This window comes from Sus scrofa, chromosome 2, assembly GCF_000003025.6.
Source record: "Sus scrofa isolate TJ Tabasco breed Duroc chromosome 2, Sscrofa11.1, whole genome shotgun sequence".
Classification (NCBI taxonomy): domain Eukaryota; kingdom Metazoa; phylum Chordata; class Mammalia; order Artiodactyla; family Suidae; genus Sus; species Sus scrofa.
Window position 1 is genome coordinate 112,568,722 of NC_010444.4, and position 17,049 is coordinate 112,585,770.

The 17,049-nt window shown below is 38.1% G+C and overlaps 1 protein-coding gene across 3 annotated transcripts in view; it reads right to left on the minus strand.

Moving 5' to 3' along the window:
• Positions 1-17,049, minus strand: part of EFNA5 (ephrin A5) — a 288,170-nt gene that overhangs the window by 35,598 nt on the left and 235,523 nt on the right. For all 3 annotated transcript variants that reach the window (XM_021084603.1, XM_021084601.1, XM_021084602.1), the window contains exon 2: positions 12,641-12,933. In XM_021084603.1, the coding sequence (XP_020940262.1) occupies positions 12,641-12,933 (293 nt within the window). The remainder of the gene's footprint in view (positions 1-12,640; positions 12,934-17,049) is intronic.

Sequence of the window (17,049 nt, forward strand, 5' to 3'; positions counted from 1 at the left end):
AGACCTGAGTTTCACCTTGCCTGTCAAATCAGCATGTCATGTCTTCATGTTTTCCTTTCTCTCTTTTTAAGGACAGTAGCATCTTGTGATTTATTCCTTTTTTGCTATTATTTTCATGGATTTTTTTTTTTCTCTCACATTAGACTGTGACCACTGGAAGACAGAGATTACATTGAATACTTTCTATCATCACTCTATGGTATCTGCTACCGGCCTGATGGGTAAAGACCGTTGAGTACTGAAGGCTTGACTTATCAGAAAATAATACAGAGTTCCCGCTGTGGTGCACCAGGATGGGCAGCATCTCTGCAGCACCAGGACGCAGGTTTGCTCCCCAGACTGACACAGGGGGTTAAAGGATCCAGTGCTTCAATGGTTGTGGTGTGGGTCGCAACTGTGGCTAGGATCTAACCCTTGGGCTGGGAACTTTATACGTTGCATGGCAGCCAAAAAAGAAAAAGAAAAAAAGAAAGAAAAAGAGAATATAATACCTAACACCGAAGGGTGTGCTTCTATAGCCACTGTAGATTTTCTACAAATTTAATGATGTACAAGTACTGACAGCCCAAGTAAAGTTTAACAAATGGATTTGTATAGCATTTTTAATATAAATATTTTAGGAAATAGCCACAATAAATCTCCTAAAATGGACTTTAATAATAAACTAACATATCACATCAAAAGGCCAGAACTTTGGTTATTTGATTAAATTAATAATCTAACAAATGTTATTGATTTAGCAATTCTACTTAATAAAAACATAATAAAAGCCTATGCAAAGAAAAAATCTAAAACTCTGCAGCAATGGCAAAGAAGCTAAAGGCAATTCAGAAACAATAGAAATTCAAGTAAAGGGTATTCATATTTCTGTGATGAGAATAATTTCTTCATATGAACTGGTACTATTTATGGAATAGGCTTCCAAACATTACTTGCCATACATGGAAAAAGAGCTAAGAGCATGAATGCTGGAGTCCGGATGCCTTTGCTCAACTCTGGCCATCATCACACATGGAGAGTTTAATTTTAAACTATTTGACTGTTTGTGCTTTGGTCTCCTCATCTATGAAATGGGGACAATAATGGTGCCTAACACATAGAGATAAGGGATGGATGAGACAACATATGTAGACTGGAGAAGTGTTCACCTCCTGCTAGCTATTATTAGATAGCTAGCCTGCATGTAACCCTAAACATTTTATTTCAGTGTAGTTACATGCTAAAACCCAAATGATTTCCCCTTCAGAAACACACTACCCCCTACTGCCTACTAGGTAAATTCCAAATTCTTCATACCAGACATAATGGTCCTGCAGAAGCTGGCCCAATCTATCCAGTTTTATTTTCCAATACTTTCCATTCCAGTCAGACCTGTCTTTTCATTGATCCTAGAATCTCTGCTGTTCTGATTTCTTTATCAGGAGAAGGAGGCAGGTGAGACGGGAAATCCCACAAGTTGTGAGAAGCTCCTCAGGAGGGCTGCCGGGTGGTCTCCCAACTCAACTGCCCTCATGAACCAGAGCCAGGGCTCATTCTGTGTAAAATCTCGGTGCTGCACACAGCAGCTGCAATTCCTGAACCTTATTCTCAAGATTTCACATGTTTTAAGTTTTCAAAGTGGCCCTTCTTCTCATAGAATCTCTATTCCCCTTTTTTGAATTTGCAAAAATGTACAATAATCAGGTCTTTGAAAAACGAGTGGATTTTTAGTAACAACAACAGCAACAGCAAGTACAACTAAATAATAATGAAAACAACCATTGTGCTGCCTAAGGACAGGGAAGGCAGTAGGCAACCCCCAACGTGTCATGTTAACAAGCTGCCATGTTGAGAGCTGGCCATGATGCTTTGCATAGTATTGCTAATGGCTACACTGTACTATTGATCCTGTTAGTGAAATTTCAGCCTCTGAAAAATGACTCAGGGTACCAAAGGGACATATACTTTCAACAGTTTTACTAATCATTAAATGTCTTCATCACAATTGAAGCAGGCAGAGTGAATGACACAGTTTATTATGTCATCTTGTCCTGACCCCACAAACCATTCAATAAGTGCTCTACTTTGGTTTAAAAACCCATAAACCTCCTAGTATGTGAATCTTAGGGATAAGGTGACATGCAGCATCCCTCTATACATCACGGCAGCCATTCTTAGAGCTAGGTCTGCCTTAAATTCCAGGGTGTAAGTAGTACCTGCATAATGATTTGCCAGGGGTGCTTGTAATCTGTCTCCCTTTAACTTCTTTTAAAATATTTATTATGATGGAAGTGAACAGAATTTAGACTTGGAGTGAAACTGCATGGGTTGGAATACTGACTCCATTGCTAACTACATGATCCCAGGCAAGTTACTTACCACTCTCAGCCTCATCTATGCAATGGGGATAATAATAGTACCTATCTCACAGATGAGGAGTCAACAAGTTAAAACTAATGTTTGATACAGTGCCTGGCACATAGTAAACCTGCAATAAATGCTACATTACTATCATTATGATTATCACAACAAGTGTTAGGGGAGCCGTTATCAGTCAATGTATAAGTAAGCCTTCAGCAAAAGGTTGCTTTTACAATAATGATTACTCTGAACTAAACTTTATTTAAATCACTCATGGTCTCAGAACTGACTGAACTGAGCTTCTGTGGTGGATATAGCTTGACCTTTAAGCAATCTATTAAAAATAAGAAAAAAAAATCACCCATTCTTATATTTGGGCTCTATTGCACTCTCTTTGTTCAGATTTATTCCTTAAGAATAAGGCCTATGGTAGAGCAAGAAGTTCTGAATTCAAGGCTGAGGACCAACTGGAATGGTTAAAGCAAACCATACAGGGAAATCTCATCAGTTCAGATTTTGGTCAGAGGCTGTAACAATGTACTTAGGGAGAAAAATTAACGTTGAAAAATTTTTGTTAAAAAAAGTCGGAAAAGGCCAATTTCCATGAGAAGCCAGGTATTGGAGATACTAAAATTTGGCATGTGTAAAAGCAATATATAATCTTTCTTACTGATTCAGAGACATTGCTTTTAAAGATTTGGGTGCAAAAGGGAGTGCTAACTACAAACCAAAAACTTGTCTAACATTAATGTAGATAAAGCTAGTTGAAAATACTGCACATCTCTGAAAATAATAAAAAAGATATCATATTTCTAATTTCTAACAAGAATAGATAGGCTGACCAGTCTCCAATTCATAATATTTTACTTTGTGGGCTTAAAATGAATTAATATTTTGTAAAGCTTTAAATTTTAAAACTAAACCTGGATACAGCCCATACATTAAAATTCTGTTCCTAATGTGGATTTTCTACAACCTGCCTAGAAATATTTGATGGAAAAGAAGGCTGTTGCCAAAGTCCACATATTTCCCCTCTTAAATAGAGGTAAGCCCTACCCCAGAAACCATATTTCAAGCCCACAGGATACTCATGAACTAAAATAATGAATGATAATGCCTCATTCTCTGCATTAATATTAAAGAAAAAAGAAAATAGAAAACTTTATGACCACTATCAGCTCTCTGGACCATAAATCTCAAGTTTTGAGAATTGCTTCCCAAAAGGCTAGGGAATGGGGAGGAGTTGTGAGAGAGCTTTGGAGCCTAGAGATATTTTTTAGCGAACCAGCAAAGCACTGACACAAATTTCTACATATCTCTGGCTGTGAAAAGTCTCATTTGTGGTGATTTATATTTCCTCATAAAGAACTCTGTAGATAATATAAGCCTGCTGTGAGGCTGTCTGACAACTTTCAAACCAAGAGTTACACGACCATTCGGTTAAAATAGAGCACGAATAGATGAGTGGGAAAATCTGTAGAAATAGTATTTCTTCTGATGAAAGGCTGCTCTTCCAGCATGCACAATGTTGAGAGAGTCACCTTTCACTCTGTGTGTATGTCTCATGGCTAATATTTTGGTCGTCTTTGTGAGGAAATAGAATTTTTTTTCCTGAAGATAGACTGTGCTTTTGGAGTGTACATGCTTGTGTAATTTACAACAAATGACACTTAGACATCATCACACTGGAGTTCAGTTGCCTTAATAAGTTACTAAGGGAAACACAGAGAATAGCATGCTGACAACCCAAAGTCAATGAAGTATAAACACTGTTATTCCAAGTGTCACTGGCGTGTTATTTCCATTTCTCCTGGCATCTGCTCTATGTAACACTGCACATACACACGATACAGCAGCTCATTAAACTGTTTTCAGTTAACTCTGAAACCAAATTAGTGCATTACATGTTTATAAGACTGAGAATTACCACTTCCCTATGAAATTACACAATTAATCAGGTGCATTATTTCTCTCGAAGATGTGGCCACTTTTGACATTTAGCAATGAAAAAAACAGTTCTTTCATTCATTTCCATTTCAGCCTTTAGTCTCAGTGGGGTAAAAGGAAACAAAAGGTGACAAACTTCTTTCCCCCTCCTTAGGAAGTCAGAGCTTGACGTGTGCCCTTAATCTCATAATGTAGCATTTTAAATTCTTAAAAGAACACACATAAAAATTATTTTGTTTTTGAACTTCTTATCTGCGTGTCACAGCCTTTGAAAACTTTGAGCAATGGGAAGAATTCTTATGAGTCTTGGGTTTGTTATGGTGGATACTATGAATTGCTATCAAGCCCCCATTCTTCAATAGCTTTTAAGGCTCCCTTTGCACACTTTAGGAATGCTCCCAAAGTCAAAATCTATTAAGTGGTGATGCTTGCCCCAGTTTCCTTTTTCACAGACCCAGCATTAATTTCTCTGATTCTTTTTAACTGCTCCTCAGCCTTCAGTTATTTAATAGGGCATGTGTTTCTTTTTAAAATTCTCCTCACTTAAACAAATGATACTGTAGAAAATTTTTTAACTAATAAAATATTTTTAAATATCCTTTGTTCCTATTAATTGTCTCCTCCACCTTTGATCTTACTCAGACTATCTGAAACATGCCGAGTGTAGCATCCGTGCTCCAGCGGTGCCTGAGCTGCTGCTGAGCACTCTTGTGCCAAAGGTGAACAGGGTACCCAGCAATAAACAACCGTTATCATAAGAGAAACTTACAATTAACACAGAAAGATATCCTGAAGTCCCTAAATATCCTCTTTTATGCTCTTTATTTAACCTTCATTTAAGAGCCCTTGAAATCCATTCAGGCTTTCCTAAAAGATGGCTAGGGACAACTTGAAACAGACACAATTCTCTAAACTCATTCTTTAAATAAAAAGGTACATTCCTGCAGGTTCACTAAAGACCCCTGGAAGTATACAAAGGGAATGTAATGACTATTTTCAGACAGAAATCTGATATCACCCCAGACAAACTTCCAGTGCCTAAGTGGAGAAAAACTGTTTCATGGTATGTTCAAAATTGTTAAAAAACTTCAACCCCCCCACCCCTAAACTTTAGTAACTAAGATATACTCTGTATCTATATCTGAGCAATTACTATTTTATGTCTGTACCATAGTCATTCTTTTCTACTTTAGAAAATATTACACATTTTCAACTTCCTGACACTGCCCTTCAACTCTCTTCTCTATTATATATAAATATGCCTCGCTGAATACCATACTGAGTCTACATACCTAAAAAAACTGAAGAAAGTGAACCAGTATTGGACCACAGTCTTGGAAATTTCAGTTATAAACCCCTTGAATCTCAGCTGAAGTATGTGCTAGAACATTTAATGCTAAAATAAGACTCCAGTAATCAAAAACATTTTTCAATAATAAAAGCAAAATGCTCTCTCTCTCTTTCACACACACACACACACACACACACACACACACACACAGTCACACACACGCATTCTCTGAAGCAAATATTGAGTTGTTCATTTAAGAAAGTACCTTGTACTTACAGGTCACCTCCCCTGTAAGAGTAAAAGACTATGAAAGATGAAAAAGATTACCTCCTGCTTTGATAAGTGTGCCGTTTTGACACTCTTCTATTTCAGTAAGAACAACTCAGAAAAAAAGGCGGATTCATGTGAACTGTCAAGACCAAAATAATTCTTAATGTAGATTACAAAAGTAAGCTGCTGAAAAACCACACATCTAAAGGGGGATGAAGACGTCCTTAGGCATATGTAATCCTGCTATAACATTCCTGAAGAGTACAGGGCATGGATTTAAGATGTGAGTCTTTAGGAGGCATTTATGAGTTTTTAAACTAAACTATCAATCAGGGCCATTCAAGTTGCCTTAACTTTTCACAGAGTGCAAAATTTTTTGGGTGTGGATTATCAAAGTTATATTTTTGGGAGTCAACAGGTCCTTTAAAAATATTTCTTTAATTGAGGCTTGGAAATTGCGATAATAATTCTTATATACCTGTTTTACCGCTAAGCAAAGTGAGGCTCAGTGAGATTGTTACCCCAAGTCACATAGTTATTTAAGAGCAGAGAAGAGTGATCTGAGCCCAAGAAGAAAGCATTCACCAGAGTCTGTACCTTTTTTCCCTAAACCGTGTACTACTCTCTTCTTTGATGTAATGCCATCCCTCACCCTTTGTGATATAATCTCCAGCATTGAATAAAAAAAAACAAAAAAAAAAAAAACAAAAAAAAACATTACTATGGGTTACTGCTGTGGTGGAGGTTCAAGGCCTGGTCTGGGAACTCCCACATACCGTGGGTGCAGACAAAATAAGAGAAACTAGGGAATGCTGCAAAAATCTAATGCTTCTAATTTATCCGCTTTTCTCAAATTAGCATCTAAGAACATTTTTAATTGCTTTTTTTGTTCTATTTGGTTTACTAATACGGTATTTACTCATTCAACAACTACTCAACAACTGTCTACATGCTGTTTTCTACTATTTTCATTTAAAATATACAATTTAAAATCAATATTATGGTTAAGCAGATTTTCCACATTATGGAGAGCCTGCCTGATTTTAGAAACACTTGTGTGAGGAACTGCACTCGAAGTTCCCAACAACTCACCTGTAAATAAGCTTTTGGAGCGTAGCCAGTTGGCAAGTGAAGCACTTTCTTTATGTTAGTATTCTCTGGATATACTGAATATTTTTACATCTCTTAACGGAAGAGTTGGTAACTATCTTGTTCAATCAAATGATTTCTGAAGCTGATCTTGATCATTTCAATAAAATACTTCATCAGAATTTAGGCTTTGTTGGCTTTAAAAATGCGTAGTACATATTAAAATTACTTCATAACTTAAGACTGTAATCTTTTAGTTAAAGGATATATATTAGAGAATTAGCAGTTAACCACATGCTTTCAAGTACAGATTTAAGAATGTTGCCCAAGGTAACATACACCGTCACCATGATTTCCTTTCTAATGTTCAAAAACATGTATACCAAAAGGACTGGAGCAGAAGTCTTTAGCTCCCTGCAAGTTCTTTTCACTGCTGAGATTTTCAGGATTCTAACTTCAGGGAAATGGACGTTTGCCTCCACACTTCTATCACCATATCAGTTACGAAGAAGTAAAACTAAAGCATAATGTGCATTCAAGTTTAATTCCCAATAAGCTTATGAAGAGTGTTCCCTAATAATTTCCCAGAAACTCCCAGTTTCCATCTGAGTGCTAGGTCTATAAACCATCTTTACTCTGAGTATCTTTTTTTTTTAGAAGTGGAAAATGCTAGCAAAATTCTTTGCCTTTTTCCTGTCATTTTAAGAAAATGACACTTGTCTTCTTTATTGTAGGTTTCTCATTAAAAATCACTCACTTCCAGAATCAAGTGTGCAATCATGGTTTAGTCTGGATGCAGAATATTCCATGGATTTAAGAAAAATTTCTTTGAAAATACAACTTTTCTGACTCCTGAGGTTATTGTATTTAAAAGGTCAACCATCTTGGAGGTTACAGTTGAAATGACTTTTGGAGATGGAAAAGTATCCTTTGGAGAGCTGAGAGTGTTTAAAATGTATCTTGCTACTACCTGATTTGGGTTCCAGTAGAGCTTATATAAAGTATTATTTTCTGGACAATAGAAAATATTTTCTATTGACAACAGTAATATTTTCTAGACAACAGAAAATCATTTATAATCTTTTTAAAAATACAAAATAAACTATATTTTTCCTTTTTAAACACATAGGACCTAGGACTTTATCTCTTCCCTTCCTTTTAGTTATTCACTCAATTTCCTCACAGATCGGCTACTTCTCATTTCTGTGAACTTGTGTCAAGTTACCTAACTTTTCTGTGCCTCAATTTCTTCACCTGTAAAATGGGAACTAAGAACAGTACCTTGTTGTTGTTTTGAAAATTATAGGTGTTTAAAACAGTGCCTGGAACAGAGTAAACACTATGTAAACATGAGAGAGTCTTGTTTATTAGTCATCTACTTTATGCCAAACATTCTAATATAGCAGAAACAGCCATGAACAAACAATGATAAATATGTAATGTAGTAAGTGCTCAAGGGAAAATAAAGCAGACTAAGAGTATAGAGAATGATACAGAATGCTGTCTTTATATAGGGAAGTCAGATTAGCCTCTCAGGTAAAGACATTATTTGGCCCAATCTAAAGAAGATGAGAACAAGGGACATGGATGCCTGGGCCAGTGATAACTCCAGGCAGAGAAAAGATAAGGACCAAGGCCTTGATGTCAGGGGATGCTGGGAAGGTGTGAAGAACACCGAGGAGGGCAGGTGGCTGGAGTAGAGAGAAGAAGGCAGAGAATGGTAGAAGACACAGTCCAAGAGCAGAGGGTAAGGAAGCCAAGAGGACATGCCATAGAGGACCTTGTCTACCAGGTTCGAGACTTTGGATTTTGTCCCCTGAGACAGGAAGTAACTGGAAAGCTTGACAGAGCAGTGACATGGTGGGGTGGGGAACGATACAGATAACCTGCTGCACTGTCAAGACCATGGATGATGGTGGCTTGGATAGGGTGGCCAAGGTAGACCTAGTTCACTAATTGTAATACAAAAGCTCCACTCATCATTTCCCCTAACAATATCCCTTTAACTGGCAGGTATTGAACATAAACTACGTAAGGTATTGGACTGGGCCATTTTATAGATGTTATCTCTCACCCTAGTGTGCAGACTCTTAGATAAAATATAACAAGATGAGGATATTAAAACTCCAAGCAAGTCTGAAATCCTCTATGGCAGACTCATTATTTTACAGATGTGGAATTAGAAATCCAGAGAGATGAAATCATTGATCCATCATTGTATACCTAGTTAGGGTCAGATAAGGCCCAGAAATCAGTTTTCCTTCCTTTACAAAAGAGAATGTTCAAAATCAGCATTTCTAGTGACTTTAAAAGTAACTTACAGCACCCTTATTTGGTCCCCTTTGCTTCTTCTAATTTAAAAATAACAACACAAAACTTCTTTCAAATGTGTCCTTCTTAGGCTAATATTGATGAGAGTCATTTCTAAAATGAGTATTTCTGAAGTTTCTAAACCAACTCTCTGCCAAAGCAAGTCCATACACATGACTACTGCCATAAGGTACTGATGGGAGGTTCTGCAAATCTATCAGTGATAGAAAAACCACGGCCTTCTGTAGGTGTTTTGGTGCGCCAGTCCCCTACCCAAATAACTCCTGTCAATTAAACATAGTATCTGTCAGACTGACAGGGTGGGCCCAGTCTGCCTGACCAGTAACACGTTATCATAGCAACTTAATACAATGCCTGTTCCCAAGGCAAGGCAGACATAAAGTCATTCCTGAGACAAATAAAGGAGCTCGAACTGTGAAGGGCATTTAATTTTTGAAGTAAACAGGAAACGTCACATGAGATATTTCAAACTACTGGATTTTCTTAATCTTGTATAACTTGGAGAAATTAAGAAGGAAATAAATTTTGTTGAAGATAAAGCAGAATTTGAGAACACTGTGATCTGTGTCCTGAGACTAAGGGATGTGGTGGATTTTCTATTATAAAATACTCTACATCCCTTACTCCAAATCCAAGTTTGAATCTGAATGTGGACCCTCTCTAGTTGCCACTAAACGTAAGCCTTCCCCCACCAGCCTAAAGCAGGATCGCCAAAAGCCTACAGTTTTCATTTTTTTTCTCTCGGAAAACTTGGAAGAGATTTTAAGGCCTTGAGGAGCTGAAATATACTCCTGGCCTAGTAAGGACATTTTATAAAATTGACGAGTGGGCAGTCAGGCCTGCTCCTGAGATCAGCAAAAGAATTTCTTGTAATGCAGCAACTGTGAAAAGAGACATTTCCCAATCATCTTGTTCATTCCATGCATATTAGCAAAGAGGAAAATTCAACTGAGGGCCAATTCTCCCCTATGAATCCCTTGGTTTAATTATGGCCACAGTGTAGGAAATATCTGTAAGCTGCTCCTGCTCTCAGCAGTGAAACAAAGAGAGGAAACCCTTTCCCCACTTAAAAAGACAGGCAAAGATGCTCCTGTGGTCTAAAACATGGTTGAAAATTCAATTTAACCAACTACCCGGCCACCGTGCTTCTTGTAAATGAACATCTTCTTGCTGCTAATTTTGTGCTATTTTACCTTTCATTAAAAAAAAAGTAATTCAGGTTAAACTCAGCCGAACAGCAAAAAGCTCTTGATATTTTGAAGCATTTTGGAACAATTACTTTGACAGGAGCCCTTGACAGTTAAATGACTCCGTTAAATGAATGTTATAGAAGACACATAATGATTTTTAGTGAAATATTGAATTTAACCACAAATGAGGAAAAACCAAGTCATAAGCACTATGGGTATATTTGAATAATAACATCTTGCTTATGAACCTCAATGGATTCTATAATGTCTAATAATCATGCAATCAACTAGTTAGCTGGTGGGTATGGTTCCCATCTTAGTGCTCTCTATTCATTTTTGCTTTTTGCTTTTGTTGTTGTTTTTTAATCTGAGAAACGAATATGAAGCTTTTGAAAATGGCAATAATTCCCTCTTCCATCAGTATGATATTTCAGAGTTAGGCAATTAATGAGTTGCTGTCCCACAATTGAAGTGTTCGTCTTTCCTCTGCCTCATTTGCTGAATGAGAGTCTTTCACAAAGTAAAAAATCTGCAAAAAGCAAAAGCCCACTGCCTGAGAAAGTGTGTTTTCTCTGTCCATGGGTCTCAATATTCCTTTTCTGATTGTATGGATCGAATGTGAGATAATATCAAGACTTTTGCATGTTTTCTCATGACTAAGGACTGAAATATGTCCTAAAATAATGAAACTGGCACTGTTCAATTTCCTTTTTACATTCAATTCCAACATAAGTGAGAGTGCCCTTCTGATGGGGATTAGAAAGCTGTTTTCTGGAGAAGAAGAGGGACTAGAAATCCTTGTAGACTTAAGACATGTGGGTTAGGAGTAGGTGGGGACACTGGGATTGGAGACATGAGTCAGAAAACCAGGAAGATTCTTTATCTCGTTTGCCTGGTGGTGGCAGTGGAGGGAGGGGCAGCACACCCGGAGGCACCGAGTGGGCCTGTGTACACCAGGTCAGCTGCACTTCTGGATTCGTCCAACCTCCCCCGGATCCCCACTGCTCCCTGCATTCATCTGCTCTCAGCAACTATCTGTCTCCACTTTCACTGTCCATTTACAGGACTGCCCCCAACTAGAGGGTCACTCCTTGAGGATGTAGAGTGTCTTGTCATCTTGCATCCCCCAAATTTCTGAGCCATGACAAGCTGGTCGGTAAATGCACTTTTGAACAAAGTACTCTGAACATTTAACTCCTTCAGCTGATGGTGAAAATATATGGGAAAGGTCAGGTAAGTTTAAATCTCTGAAACGAGTGAAAGGAACTAGTTGCCTAAATTAGGTATTTCCTACATCCCTGCCAACTCGAAATGTGGTCCATAGGCCAGAAGCAGCGGCATCGCCCAGGAGCTTTGTCATACGGCATCTCGGGGCCCCATCTCAGACCCCCTGACCCAGAATCTGCATTTTAATAAGACCCCAAGGTGACTTAAGCACAGTGGAGTTTGAGAAGCATTTACATAGAATCTATGACTAGGATGACGCCTAAAGGAATGATGGTGAACATGATGGAGAAAAAACAAGGCCGTGGCAACGTGATTAACACAGAGGTTTGCTAGGGAAGTTTTAGAGCTCTCTCCGGACAGAGTCGTTTAATGCTCACAGGTGGGAAACGCACTTATATCCGTTCCCAGGGAACCCTTTCTAGATACTTCTTCACGCTCTTTCCTGTTTAAAGACACAGCTGCTCTTAATAATTGTCTTTTCGCCTTGGTGCAAAGAGAGCATTTATCGTCAGCATGCTGACATTTGCAAGAGTTTTGGCTTTCTCTCCGCTGAAAATGTGGATGATTGAAAGGATGTTGCTGACACCTGAATAAGAAATCCAATGACTCCAAGCTATGCAAATTTAATTATTTCCTTTAATTTTTCTTCAGGAATCTTTTTCTTTTCCTGAGCTTTGGGGGAGTCTTAGCAATTTTCATTGAAAAGAAACACAAGTCAGCAGTGGTTCACTGAACAGGCTGACACGCAATTTCATACAGGGAGAGGCGCTGTGTCTTTAATCTAATTTGTGCTCTCAATTCCCAGCTAATGTATCTGGGGATCCCAATGTGTACATTTACAAGGAGACATCTGTAATGCAGAGTCCAGCTCTCTGCAATTCTCTGAAACATGGCTGAAAAATTAGTCTAGATTCTTGCAGCTGCCCCACAACACGATAAATCTCAGTATACTCACAGATGTAGAAATATTCCCGGCCTGGCCTGAATTCAAATCCTAGGGAAAAGGGTGTGAAGAGCTGGAATTTTTCAGAGAACTTCAGTGGTCCATTGGGAGAGTGAGGCCGGTTACATTCCCATCTCTTGAACCCTTTGGAAGTATGGTCGCAGGCACTGTAGCCATCAAAGTTCACCATGTAGAGGACATAACGCTCAGTCTTATCTTCTGGGACAGAGTCCTCATAGTGAGGGCAGAACACATCCAGGTAGTCATTGATACAGACGTCAATGTGGTAGTCACCCCTCTGGAATCTGTTGGGAGAAGAAAAAGATGGGATTATTCCTAGAGGAAAGGCTTCCTGCTTAGAATCAGCAGTTGAACCCTTTAATAGTGCTCGGCCTAAAGATTTACGTTGGTAAGTTTTTATTTGATGCCATATGATGTGAGGCATGGTTTGAAATGCTGCTGTTCCAGACCTAAATAACAGCAAGCCACCTTACAGAGGGATTCTGCTATATTTCCTTCAAAATACCCTTCCCAGGGAGTACTTCACTTTCATTTTAAGCATTAAAGCTACTGATGTGCTGTTTTCCTTTCATTCTTAAAAAATCACATATATTGAAGCAAAGTTTTCATATTTCTAAAGTAGTGATTCATTTAATAAATGGTTTTGAATAAATGAATAAGAAATTCAAAGAATAAACGAATGAATTGCTTTTTGTGGAGAATTGCTAATGGAGACCCTTCTTAATTTCCTTTGCAAATATGGAGAATTAGAGTCATAAACTTCAGAGAATTAAAATCATAAAATTTAAAAGTTGGAAAGAAAATCTCTAGAACAACACTTCCACTTTAGAGGAAAATAAAACCCTAAGGATCCTGCTGTATAGCACAGGGAACTATATCTAGTCACTTGAGATGTTACATGATAGAGGATAATGTGAGAAAAAGAATGTATATATGCATATGTATGACTGGGTCATTTTGCTGTACCAACGAAATTGACAGAGCAAAGTAAATCAATTATAATAGAAAAAATAAAAACCTAAAAAAAAAAAAAAAACGCCAAAAAACCCCCTAAGACATAATAATGAAACACCGAGCTACTGAGCTTGACCTGGAATGGGAACGTGGGATCCTATTTAGGAGCTCCCCCCTTAGTAAATTTGCTTTTGTCACAAACTCCTTTCAACCAATCTGTTTTGATAACCTAGTCTTTCCCATGTTAAGAAAACTGAAGCCATTTAAGTGGAAAGACTTCACCCCCATTTCTTTCCATTTCATAGGTAGGTTATATACTAGGGCTAAAGAACATAAAGTAATAAAGGCCATAAACTAATAAGCCAGATGAAAATAGCAAATATCCTCCTGAAATAGTTAAAATGTATGCATACACACACCACTGCACATGTCACAGTGTCTGCTTCAGCTCTTATCTTACAAAGTTTTGCTTATTTGTTTTAGCTAATGTGCCTTTCCCCATCAACTGAACAGTTTTTCCCAGGGCCTAGTGGTGTGTGAAACGGGAATCGTTACGTAGACAATTTTCTAAAATCAGGGTGGAAAAGCCTCCAAAACCCCTTTGTTTTTAGCTGGTGAGGAAATTCTTCTCTGAGCCCTTAGAAGGGTCATCATAAAACTATGTTACTGCTGAAATACAATGGCTCTCAAGTCATATAATCTTCAAGTCACACAGTCTCAGGGAGAACACTTCCCAGTGACGGTGAGCTAGTCTATTCCATTTTTGGACATCTCTAAATGTTAGCAAGTTTCTTCTTATATTGAACATAAATCTCCTTCTGTGTAATTTCCATCCAGTATCCTACGTCTGCTGCCTGTAATTACAAAGAGCAAATCTAATTCCTCTCCCACCAGCTAGTCCATAAAACACTTGGAGATGTCAGCTGTGTCTCTCATTATCCTCCTTTCTCTAGACTTGAAAATCCTAATTCCTTTGGTTTTCAGGTACAGTTTCCAGGCTCATCATCTGGGTTTCTTGATCCTCTTCATGTCTTCTAGTTTCCCTGTGTTCTTCTTAAAATGTAGCACCCAGCTTAACAAAGACCTTGGATGGGGTGTTGTGACCAATAACCAGCCCAACAGAAAAGCTACAGTTTTTGCTCTGGATGCTAAATATTCATGGGCAAAGCTGAGCTTCCCTTCTAAAATCTACCGTGGTAAACACGGAAGTGCCCTCTCACTTTGAATGAGCAGACCTATTAACGGACTTGATCTGCTGCTGGTGGAAAAGGGGAGTCAGAAGCCATTTGAGCCTCAGTGTCCTCAGATGTGAAGTAGAATAATTATGAGAATCTGCTTTGCTGACCTCACATGGCTGCTTCAAGCCTTATATGAGGACATGTAGGTGAAGCATGTGTTACTATCATCAGGATATATTAAAGAATACTAAAATGGGTAAATAACAAAAAAATTAATTTTTAAACAACAGCAGTAAGAGCATTCCACAGCAATGAAAATAATCTTTAGGTTTCTCTTTTTAAAAATGCCCGAAGAAACAAAAGCATGTAAAAATTCTAAATTCTATCCTCGAATATCAAATGATCCCCAGAAACTCCTCTTGCTCCATGCTTTTGAAAAGCAGCGTACTGATTTATGCATGAGGGATAAGGAAAGATAATCAGATCACTTTTCGGTTAGAGGATCTCAAAATACATAACCATTAAAAACAACAAAAACAAAAACAAGACCCCTCAGAAGTATTTATTCCTTTATATTTACAATGATCATGAATCCAGGTTTACTTTTTCTTCATTACTGGCAGACAACGATTTGTCAAGATGCAAGGAAAGCCTGTGTTGCTTTTAAAAGATTTTTGAACATCAAGGTAACATCACTGCCAAAGTACAAAGAAAAGACACTGCAACGTTCAGATAAAAGGGTGCTGGGATATGAATCATCAGCACTCAGAGGAGGCTGACAGTTCTGGATGAGAGCCAGACAAGAACTGCAGCAGAAGGCAATGCCCAGATGCACTTTATATTATTATATTATTATTATAGATTTTAAAGACATTCAAGGGGGAAGTTTTTCCTTTCCCTAAGTGTCACTCATCTTAGCTTCTGCTAGCACTCGACACTGCTTAAAAGTGAAAATTAAAAAACTGCCACTGTCTGGACCCATTCTGTTATTACTTTATCCCACCAATTGTCATAGTTTTTTGATGCCTCAAATATAGCTACCCTTTTCTAACTTTTATCCCTATTAACACTGCTATAATTTTAATAAGGCAAACCATGAGACCGAAGACTCATTTTACATCCTTTTCTGGTGACAGTTTACTTTGTGTGAGGTGTTAGGTATATCACTGTGGAGCCGACTGTAAATATGAGATTGTCCTAGCAACGAGTACCTGCACCCTTCTGACCATATGACAAGGAGATGATGATTTAGCGTAGAGTCAACTTACACTTCTGGTTCAGATATTTGATTTGCATAAATTAGTTTACTAAAGTAAATTTAAAGAATGGACAATGTAAACATAATAATAATAATAAACTGGGACTCATAAACGGCATCTGTATAACGCAGCCAAGTACAATCCAAAGAAAGGTTTAGAGTTAGCTGTTCGAAGACTACTCCAAATTACACACTCTGGCTGCGAAGTAATGCTGAAATCATTCTTTTCTAGCCTTACTAAAGAAGCACATATGTCTGGCTAATATTATTGAGTGGTTGTTATGTTACATTCATTATCTCAATTTAATCTCCATCACAATTCCACAGAATAGACACTAGTACAGCCAGTTAGAGATGAGAAAACTGAGATTAACAAGTCCAGCAACATGTCCAGTGTTACAAGACTGGTAAAAGGTAGAGGCAGATTTCAAACCCAGGCAGTCTGACCTCAGAACCCAGACTTAATTTCTAAAGTCAAGTTCTTAGGTCTACTTTGTATTCCCCAGAGGGATGATTCTCCTTCTTGATGGGGCTTCAGTTCCCTCCTTCATTCACTGATGCAACAAATATGTGTCATGTCCAGGATCTGCAATGTTGTAACTTTACGTACGTTGCCACGTGAAATCCTTATTGGGTATTATAATCAGTTTCATTACAGCAATGAGAAAATGACATTTGGAGAAGCTGTTATGCGCTTAGTTCAGGAAGTAAGTAGCAGAGTTAGGATTCCAACAGGGCCCTGAAGCATATATACTTTCCTCCCACACCCAATGGCCCAAAGCTTAACTGGTAGAAATTCCTCTCATCCTGTTTACACGATCTTTTAGGAAAGCCTGCTACAAGGGGTCCTGGGCCCTGCTCCCTTCTCCACTAGGTTGATCCCAAATTCCTGCACTGAAAGCAACATTTAGAGTAAGCCTCAGATCACAGGGTGAGCTCCCGACTCATGCAGATCATTCCGGCCTTTCATAGGATAAAGTGCTGTTAGGCCTGGTAGGTATTCACAGAAA